This window comes from Crocuta crocuta, unplaced genomic scaffold (genome assembly GCF_008692635.1).
Source record: "Crocuta crocuta isolate KB4526 unplaced genomic scaffold, BGI_CrCroc_1.0 scaffold85, whole genome shotgun sequence".
Classification (NCBI taxonomy): Eukaryota; Metazoa; Chordata; class Mammalia; order Carnivora; family Hyaenidae; genus Crocuta; species Crocuta crocuta.
The window spans coordinates 3923180-3934235 of NW_027530620.1; the positions used below are offsets into that span (position 1 = coordinate 3923180).

The window sequence follows — 11056 nt, forward strand, 5'->3', positions numbered from 1 at the left end:
TTTTCTACTGCATCCTTGATGCTTCATTTCAATGTTGTATACTTCTTATTGATATAATTTATTCTACTACTTATCAAATATCCACTTTGTAGATCGTGTACAAAGTGTCTTACCTCAAGGAGCTTCTAGTCTTATAAGGAAAATAAGACATGTATATTACTAAAATAAGGTTTCCTAAGAGATAAAGTTTAAGATGAGTTCAGAGAAGATGAATAGTATTTCCTGGTAAGCTATTTCTGATGGGTAGAATGGATTTTAAAATATGAATATGATTAGATAAGAATGTGGGAATAGGACAAACAAAAACATGGAACTGAGAAAAGTCAGGTTATGGAATGGGGAAAAGAGTGATAGTATGTGAAAGGGAGTAATAAAAGATGGGGTTTGAAAAATAAATTGAGATCAAATGAGAGGCTTGAATTTAAATCTCAGAAAGTTTAGGGGTGCCTGGGTGGCTCAGTCAGGTAAACGCCCAGCTTCGACTCAGGGCATGATCTCATGGTTCATGAGTTCAAGCCCCGTGTCAGGCTCTGAGCTGTCAGCACAGAGCCTGGAGACCGCTTTGAGTTCTGTGTTTCCCTCTCTCTCTCTGCCTGTCCCCTCAGTTGCGCGCTCTCTCTCTCTCTGTCACTCACTCAAAAATAAATAAACATTTTTTTTGAAAAATAAATCTCAGAAGGTTTGAATTTCATGTATTAGGCACTTGGAGTTGTTGAAGGCATTTTGAACAGTGAAATGGTCTGATCAGGGCTCTACTTCAGGTAGGTTAGTCTAACAGCATGTCAAGGATATCTCAGAGAGGGAAACCCAATTAGGAAGCCACTGTTGTGATCTTGGAAGAGGTTCTCAAGGCTCAAGTATACTTGGGTTGTAAGATACTCCATTCCTCAACAAAGCACGCTGAATCTTTTAGAATATCTATAGAAGTAAGAACCTTAATTTTTTTCTTTTTCTTAGAAGTCGTGCTTTTTTGAATACTAAATGAGATGAGGCAGGCTCATAAAGAGTGGACAAGTTGATTACCCAGGGAGTGCCATTAGCATAATTCCCATTTTATCTTTAATTGTACATTGCCTTCCCGGAATCCTGAATAGGCTAGAAAATATGCTCATGATGGGGTAGAAGAAAGAAATTCAATTTGTCACATCTAGTCAACATGACTTTGCAGAAAGAAATATTTGTGAATTTAGGCTGGCAATGAGATGAATAAATCATCCTGTGGTTTTTTTGGAAGAGAACATCGAGTTTGGGAAATATGGGCATGATAAAATTGAAACCAACATAAGCTTTATTTTTAAAAAACTTTAAACTGTATAAAGGAGGTATTGTTACTGGATTTTTTGGTTTTGGGTTTGTTGTTGTTGTTGTTTGCTTAGTAAAATATTAAAAGGGAGCGCCTGGATGACTCAGTTAAGTGTCCAACTTCAACTCAGGTTATGATCTCATGGTTCATGAGTTTGAGTCCCCCATTGGGCTCTGCACTGACATCTGAAAGCTGCTTCAGATTCTGTCTCTCTCTCTCTGCCCCTCCACCTGCTCGCACTCTGTCTCTCTCTCTCAAAAAATAAATGAACATTTAAAAAATAAGAAGAATTAAAATAGCTATATTTTTATATATTAATATACTGTTTTGTCATGCTAAATGAGGAAGTAAGGTAGGGAACACCATGAAACATTTAACTGATCAAAAGTTTGGTTTTTCTGACAAATACCATATGACTTCACTCATATAGAATTTAAGATACAAAACAGATGAACATAAGGGAAGGGAAGCAAAAATAATACAAAAACAGGGACAGGGACAAAACACAAGAGATTCGTAAATACAGAGAACAAACTGAGGGTTTCTGGAGGGGTTAAATGGGCAAGGGGCACTGACACTTGTTGGGATGAGCACTGGGTATTATATGTAGGGGGTGAATCACTGCACTCTACTCCTGAAATCATTGTTGCACTATATACTAACTAACTTGGATATAAATTAAAAAGTAAATAAATACATTTAATTAAAAAAACCGAATTTTTTAAAAAGTGTGGTTTTTCCAATCTACAGTAACATCCTTAACTAATTTTATTGATAACCTCTCAAATAAAAGCAAATTCCTGCTCTTAAGATCCTCACTGTCTAGTCAGGGAAAGCTATAGGTAAGTAGTGAGTATGAAAAAGATTAAGTAGTATAAAAATAAAAACTGTGATTACTTTCTTTGGATTTTGGAGGACCCCAGGAAAGGAGTTTAGGGAGTTTAGACCTTCCTGAAGGTTTGGAAAGAACTTCTCTGAGGATTGAAAGGCATTTCTTATAAGCCTTTTTTTTTTTTTTTTTTTGTAAAATCTCTGATAAACATACAATCATGAGACTGAATTTTTCTTTTCATTCACCTTTAAAATATAATTGACCCTAGAATCTACTGTCTGTGATCTTCATGGGAAAAGGTCATTCCCCTTGAGCAAGCTTGGCTGCACAAACAACTTTGGACAGGTGGTTTGAGGATCAGCAAGAAAGGAAGGAAGGGAACACCCAGCTCTCCAAATTAGCTGAATCATCATGGGTGTCACTGGGCCACCGTCCACCAGCCAGATGGTCTTCAAACCACCGTGATAGAATTGTACTTTGGAAGTCATGCTTGCTGACCTATTTTCTTCTTCCCGTCTCTGACTGATTCCTGATTTCTAAGCTCCTGGTCAGCGGGGTATCTTAAAGGTTGCCTAACACGTGTGAGCCATTCTGTTTTCAGAAAAGAGCCCACATTGTTTTGTTCTGTGCCTCATTTAAGGATGAAAACTCTTCTATAAATGTTAACTCTCCTAGGAAAGTACGTGTGTTATTGCTAACCTTTCTCATTTCCAACCTCCTTTTTTACCTGACTCCTCTCCATCTAGATTTTGACTTCAAATCCTCCTCTATAGAACCATCTCAAACTAAACTAGTAACTAAAAACAGGAAGAGCGTTAGAAAGGGGTTCATGGTAGAGTTAAAAAAAAGCATTGACTTTGAAATGAGACAGACCTAGGTTGAATAAAAAGAAGGCTCAAAGGAAATGATTGAGGCACAGATGTTAGATTCAAGGATGTTTCAGTCTCATTAGGGAGATCAATTCCATACATATATAATTAGGATACAAATTAAGTGACTTAGGAAATTCAGGAAAAATGTTAAGTGAGGTTAGAGGAATAAAAGGTGTCTTCCAGATAAGCAGAAGGAAAGGATTTATGGAGTAAGTGACATTTGAGACATGGCTTTGTGTGATAATTTTGTAGGTGTAGATGTAAAGGGTATTCTTTTTTGTTTTTATTCAAATCTTTTTTTCTTTTTTTAGGGAGAAAGGGTGCATGAGAGAGAGAGAGAATGCACGCGAGTGTGTGCACACAAGTGGGGGGAGCGGGGGTGCAGAGGCAGAGAGAATCCCAGGCAGGCTCCACACTCAGCACAGAGCTCAACCTGGGGCTCGATCCCATGACCCTTGTGACCTGAGCTGAAATCAACGTCACCCAACAGTTGGACACCCAACCGACCAAGCCACCCAGGCACCCCTAAATCTTAAAGGATATATAGACCATTTGCAATTGAGACTGCCTTGCCCATGTTTTCTTACACTTTCAAAGTTGTAGCATCAAACAACTGGTTTCTCCCCAACTTTAGTATTCATTTGATAAAGACCAAGAAGATCTGGGATGCCTGGGTGGCTCAGTCGGTTAAGTGTCCTACTTCAGCTTAGGTCACAATCTCATGGTTCGATCTCACGGGGCCTGGGTTCGAGCCCCGCGTCGGGTTCTGTGCAGTCAGCTCAGAGCCTAGAGCCTGTTTCAGATTCTGTGTCTCCCTCTCTCTCTCTCTGCCCCTCCCCTGCCCCTCCCCTGCTCATGCTCTGGCTCTCTCTGTTTCAAAAATAAATAAAAACTATAAAAAAATTTATAAAAGAAGAAAAGACCAAGGAGATCTCACTTCTATGCTCATATTGCCGAGAAATGTAGGATTCCTTTGACTTATTTAAACATCAGTTTGCTTTCCCCAAGAAGATATATCATAATTAAAAGAATGGCATCAGCTGACCACCATTCTGATGACAGCCTCCTTTCATTTGGGATCAGAGGAAGTGGCCTTTTGCAGTTACTAGAGGAGCCACCTATGTGTTTTGTTCTATAACTGAATGTGCTGTAGTTACAAACACTAAGTTATTTGGGGCTTTAAAGGTTTTCCATAGACTAAGTACTAATTTTTGAAAATATAATTCATTTCTTCTGAATTTTTCTGCCTCTAGAACTTACTGTCTAAAATGCTGAAAATCTCTATATTGCCAAGCTTTGTTTCTTAACTTGGGCATATTTATTTTATATAGTGATTTCTTGGTTACCCAAAATTCACTGAGAAGAGTGTTTTCTACCTAATGAAAATTTCTGGTTAACAAATGCTAAAACAGTATTTAAAAACTAATGGTCTAATAATAACGATTTCTTTTTTTAAGATTGTGAATCCTACTTTCCATGAGATTAGTTATCAACACTCAGTGCTGGGGTACCTGGATGGCTCACTTGGTTAAGTGTCCAACTCTTGGTTTCTGCTCATAGCTCATGAGTTCGAGCCCTGAGTTGGGCTCTGTGCTAACAGCTCAGAGCCTGGAGCCAGCTTCAGATTCTCTTTCTCCCTCTTTCTCTGCCCCTCTGCTTCTCAGTCACTCTCTCTCTCTCTCAAAATAAATAAATAAACTTAAAATTTTTTTTTAAACACTGACAAGAAATAAAGAGAAACAAGAGCATCATTTACTTAGGGCCTAGAGCATAGTTAACAATAGCAGGACCTTTGATGTCTTGGGTTCACCTCTCACTAGTTAGGCATTCATTAGCAAGTTAACTTAAAATGTATCATGTTCCCATCCATGAATTGGAATAACATTGGTACATACTCATATAGGGTTGTTATGAAGACTACATGAAATATGGTAGATAAGGAACCTGTCTCAACAAAAAGCTGGAAACAAAAATTAACTGCACTCAGTGTTATGCTAATAGATGTTTCACATGTTCATGTAGTAACCTTTAAGACAATCTGATGGGGTAGTATTTTTAATCTGGTACTTTTATCTGTGCTTTAAAAACATATACTCAAGGGCCTGGGTGGCTGATTTGGTTGAGCCTCCAACTCTTGGTTTCAGTTCGAGTCATGATCTCACAGTTCCTAAAATCAAGCCCCATGCACAGAACCTGCTTAGGATGCTCTCTTTTCCTCTTTCTGCCTCTCCCCTGCTTCTCTCTCTCTCTCTCTTGCTCGCTCTCTCTCTCTCTCCAAAGAAACAATAAATAAGTAAATAAAAGTACTCTTCGGTCCCATATTTAAAAAAATAAAATAATGAAAGAAAAATGGGTACCTGAGTGGCTTGGTCGTTAAGTATCTGACTTCATGGTACATGAGTTCGAGTCCCATATCAGGTGAGCTCAAGCCCCATTTTGGGTGAGTGTGAGCCCTTTGTGTGAGCCCCACTTCTCTCTCTCTCTCTCTCTCTTCCTCCCTCCCTCCCTTCTCCCCTCTCCCCTCCACCCCATCTCTGTCTCTCTCTGCCCCTGGCTCACTTGCCCCCCCCTCAAAAAAATTAAAATAAAAACAAGTACTCAGGCTTAGAAAAAACCTTGCTGAAAGTCAGAATTCTAAATGGCAAGGTTGAGATTTGAACCTAGATCTGACCAATTTAACATCATGCTACTTCCTTAGATTTTTATTTCTTTTATATATTTCTCAAAGCTCTCCCTTATTTTTTTAAACTTGCAATAATGTGTGCTAATTCTTCTATAATCTAACAGTATAGAAATAACTAATGTAAAAATTCCCTAATCTTCAATCTTATCCCCTGGAAGTAAGCAATTTAAAAAATTTGTCCTATATGCCTACAAATATTTTCCTGTATGCATGTCTATATATATATCTGTGTATATTTTGTGTGTTTTTCTGAAAAGATTGTTCTAATCACATTCTTTCAAGGACATGTAAAAATTCCTCTTTCTCTACATCATTATCAATACTGAATGTTCTCTTTCTATTCTCTTGTCCATTTGATAGATGAAAGAATGCTATATCTTTACTTTAAAAACTATTTTCCATACAAACAATCCAACAAAGTTTGTAGTAATCCCAAGTAGGTGGTGTTCTGATATAAAAATCCAAATAAATACAGTATAAATGCTCCATTTATCATCCTTATTCTCCCCTATGTACCCTCAGAAAGTAACCTTTGGTTCATTAACTGTAACATTTAATATGTTATAACTCAATTGAGGAGATACTGGATGTGTTTTTGGAATTTTAATGGGGCTTATTCTTACAGGATGTCTCATTTATATTAAATCAATATTTTTAAGTCTTTTTTAAAAATTTTTTATGTCTTTATTTTATTTTGAGAGACAGAGACAGAGAGTGAGCGAGGAAGAGGCAGAGAGAAAGGGAGACAGAATCTGAAGCAGGCTCCAGACTCTGAGCTGTCAGCACAGAGCCCGACATGGGGCTTGAAGGACTGTGAGATCGTGATCTGAGCTGAAGTCGGACACTTAACCGACTGAGCCACCCAGGCGCCCCATTAAATCAATATTTTCAGAACTCTGCAGAAAGTAATCATCAAGTAAACAAGTGCTCCATTCATGGGTTCAACCAGAATTTGTACAGTGTTTTCCATGTACCAGGCACAGTGCTAGGTACTTGAGTTTCAGAAATAAACAAGGTAAATACAGTCTCTTATCTCAGGTAGTTCAATCTTGTTCAGAAGATAAACAAGCATCTCAGAAAGTTTTGGCTGAAGGGAACAGATCAACTAACTAACTGAAACAATAAGTAAATGTATTGGCTCTCCGATAAAGGGTGCTGAGAGTAAGGCTGTACTTCAGGTCAGATGACACAGGGGCTCACTTCTGCCATCGAGGTCCACTCTTTCCCTCTCTGCCTTTGCTCTGTCATTCACAGTGTCGGCTTCATTTCAGTGCTGGTTTCCTTGTGGTTGTAGGATAGTTGCCTGTGGCAATTTGAGGTTCATGCTTTCTTGTTAATTTGGGAAGTATAGGGACTTTTTGTGTTTCTTTTTTTTTTTAATTTTAAAATGTTTGTTATTTTTGAGAGAGAGAGCATGAGCAGGGAAGAGGCAGAGAGAAAGGGAGACACAGTATCTATCTGTAAGCAGCAGGAACAGTTTCCCTGGGGGAGGGGGGAGGGGGTGGCCTTCTAGTGGAAAGGAAGAAAATAGAAATGGCCTCTAGATAGGAAACAGTATCTACAATAATAAAACAACCAACTGTGATTGAGTATATAGTTCTGGGCAGTGTGAGTGAAGAATAACATCTTTATTCTTTTCTTCTTAATGTCCTATAGGATCAGAGTGGTACTGAACCTATTAGCAGTGAGGAAGATGGCATTAAACAATTGCCTGAAAGTGAAAGCTCCAAACTGGTGAGAATCCTGGGTGATTTTCCATCCAATGTTCTTTTTAAAGCTGTATTATTTATTTTTTTGTACCACCATGGGAAGGATCAACTTGTGTTGTGTTTGTTTTTCTGGGAATCTTGATCTCTGAGGTAGTAGAAGCTTTTCCATATGGAGTGACCCATCCATTCCTATGAGTTGCATATTCTGCTTTCTTCACACTTGAATTGTACTGTCTGTGACTAATGGAGCAACTTCTCTTTTAATCTTGTTTAATATTGGGTTTCTTTAAGGCTAGGGTTATATTCACTTAATACTAAAGGCCCAGAAAAATATGTTAAATGTATTCCATTGAATCATAGTAAAAGATACTTAAACTCATCCAGGGCTGAAGAATAGAAGAGAGTCAGTTTTATCCTTAAATTTGTTTTTTGTTTGTTTGTTTGTTTATTTATTTATTTTAAAAAATGTTTTTTAGTAATCTCTCTACCCAGCATGGGGCTTGAACTCACAACCTCGAGACCAAGAGTTGTGCACTCTTCTGACTGAGCCAGTTAGGTGCCCTGAAGAGAGTCAGTTTTAGAGAACCCTCCCTCCTTATATATTTTAATGCCTGATAGTTTATTTCATACTTATTGAATGTTTACTGTGTCCCCAGTACTATACTGTATGCTACATTCATTTCCTCAATCTTAGAGTGCAGGTGGCTATACCTTTCTTTAACTTACAAACAGAGGGCTGATGATGTTCACTAACTTGTCAGCGCCCACTCACTAGAATATGGTGGACCTGGATTTTCACCCCTATTTGGTCTAAATCCCATGCTTTTGTTCATAGTCCGTTTTTTTGTTCTGTAGCCTTATACTTAAAAGGTTAGACTACAAATTCTAGAAAGAAATGTGGGCTTTTTTCTCTGTATTTCAAAATGTCTTACAAATCTCAAAGAATTACCACTTCAGAGGGTCACCCTGATTTTATGGCAGCACAGAGCCATTCATTTTACTTCAGGGAGTTTGAGAAATCGTTTATCTTCTTTCAACTTTTAGAAAATATACATTGGGACTGTCTCAGATTCTGTGTCCTAGAAAAGAAACAGATTCTTTCAGGCTGAAGGGAAAGGACATTTCAGCAAAAGTGGAAATGACAGTGGGCTACTCCTGGGCAAATTGTAAATGGGGCCCGAGAACCCTGGTGTCAAGAACACTGGGACTAATGGATTATGGCCATTGTTCTTGAGCAAGGTGTTCCAAGGTTACCCTGTTCCCTTTATGAAAAATAGAAAGCATATTTGCACAGAAGGGGAATGAGTAACATCAACGAATTTTGAACTCAAAGCTCCTTCATTTAAAAATACTATTGGGGCACCTGGGTGGCTCAGTCAGTTAAAGTTTCTGACTCTTGATTTTGGCTCAGGTTATGATCTCAAGGTTTGTGAGTTTGAGCCCTGCATTGGGCTCCGTGCTGACAGTGTGGAGCCTGTTTGGGATTTGGGATTCTCTCTCTCTCTCTCTCTCTCTCTCTCTCCCTCCATGTCTTTCCTTATCCCTCCTGTACGACTCACATGTGTGCACATGCTCTCTCTTCTCAAAATAAATAATTTTTTAAAAATACAAATAAAAATACTGTTAACTTAGTTTTGGGGGTACTGTATCTCCACAGATAGGTTAAGGAAAAGTGTTGTGAAGCAACAGGGCTTTGGAAGTAGAGGCCACCAACTTCATCCGCAGAGGAAATGGTAAAAATGATGAGAACACTTTCTTGTTTGCTTGTTACAAGAGTCTGGTAGTCCAGTGAGGTTCACTTATAGGCTACAGGCGAAGCCACCCATTATCCATTCGTTGTTCCCAAGAAAGCAGTGCCAGTGATGGGGCTCCAAGTATCAAGGCAATTGAAGGGACCCACTCTCAGGCAGAGGACTTAAAGAGCTATGGGTAATTTTTAAATATTTGTTTATACTGTACTTCACCAATTGGAAGCCTTTCTCATACCCATTGACAACTATCTCTTTTTCCGCCCCTCTCCTCCTCCCCTCCCTCCTCTTTTTAGTATTTTATAATTCTGTTTCTAATAGAATCTACGCATGGTCTAGGTGAGAGAAGAAAGATGGTCTAGATTTAAACAACTTTTATAGCATAAGTATAGATGGCTTACCATAAAACATTAGTAAGGAATGTGGTCTTAGACATTTACTTGACCTCACCAAGCCCCAGTTTTCTCACCTGAAGAAAAGTAGTAATCAGGATGCTATGAGGAAACAAAAGGGCTATTAGGAATAAATCATGTAATAGAGTATAAGGCAAATAGTGTTTAGCAAGTTCATTCATTAAGTCAACAAATATTTGCTGAATGCCACTCTGTTCCAGTACACAAAATGTACAAAAACACTTGTTTTCTTGTGGACTCTTTTTGGAATGAATAGGGAGAGGGGAATAGATAACAAATTAGTAAAATATTAGTTTGGATCCTAAGAGATTGCAGTTTCTGTAGGTAAGAATTTCATATAGTGCAACCTAGTCTTATTATGAAGTGTTAATAACAACTGTTAATCCTCACTAGTCATCAGGATAATTTCTATCATAAGATTGATACAAGCTCCTCCGGATTGCTACACCATCCTAGGATTGCTGCCCAGTGCACCTCGTCAGAGGACAGCATGTCATCTGTATGGGTCTTGACTCTTCTCATCCCTGTTTATGTCAAGATCATTGGAAACAGTAAGCCCTAACCCTCCAAAAGTTGCTTGCTTGCTTCCCAAGGCGGGGCATAGGACTCATCAGGCACTACGCTGACCCCTGCAGGAGTGATCAGGAGAAGCACACATGCCTTGCTCTCCAGCAGTTGACCCTCTAGAATCAGTGAGGATAAAAGAATTTGTATCTAGAAAACCAAAAGTAAATTAAACAACAAGAAAACACTGTGCTGCATGCGGTCAAAAATGGAAGGAAACCCATCTCATTCAGGGATTAGGGAAGGTTTCTTAGAATATGGCCTTGAAGGTAAACCTCTGAAGATGAGAATGCAGTTGAACAGTGAGGTTGGCATAAATAGAAGGTTCACCAGCTAAATCAGGGTGGATTATGGAGTAGTGAGTAAGGGTTGGGCTTTTGTAGAGCGACAGTGGCCAATACAATTTGAACAGTAGAATCCCAGAACTGAAGGAACTGTGTGCTGTGAATTATAGATGAATTTATTCATCCTCATATGCTCAGTGTTCAGTCAGGGTCCCAGTAGCCACCTATATTCGTGTAGACACAAGGTGCTACCTATGAGAAGCTGTACTTCAGAGAGCTATTAAATTATTTCTTCAAGATTACCTGTTTTCAGAGCTAAAATCAAGCCATGGGTTTCCACTGTTAGTTACGGTTTCTTAGAATATGGCCTTGAAGGTAGTCCCCCAACTCACAGCCAACGAGTTCATAATAACTTCAGTAGGTATTGGCTCTCTCTAAAATATTTTTAAAGGGAGAATAACTTGTTTTTAGACAACTGATCAGATGATGGTTTGTGAAACAGATTCCACTTGTGAGAGACTGGAGGCAGGGAAGTGTCTGGAATCTATTTCAGAAGTCTAGGTGAGAGCCTGTTAAGATGGTTTTTTAAGCCCTTTGAAAAGAACTTTTCAAAATCTATCCACACAGAGCTTTACGATTCGCAAAAGT

General features: G+C 38.7%; 1 protein-coding gene across 4 annotated transcripts in view; it reads left to right on the top strand.

Moving 5' to 3' along the window:
* The window catches only part of PATJ (PATJ crumbs cell polarity complex component), a 391357-nt gene that overhangs the window by 235014 nt on the left and 145287 nt on the right, over nt 1–11056 (top strand). For all 4 annotated transcript variants that reach the window (XM_077768086.1, XM_077768084.1, XM_077768085.1 and 1 more), the window contains one exon: nt 7347–7424. In XM_077768086.1, coding sequence (XP_077624212.1) covers nt 7347–7424 — 78 coding nt within the window. The remainder of the gene's footprint in view (nt 1–7346; nt 7425–11056) is intronic.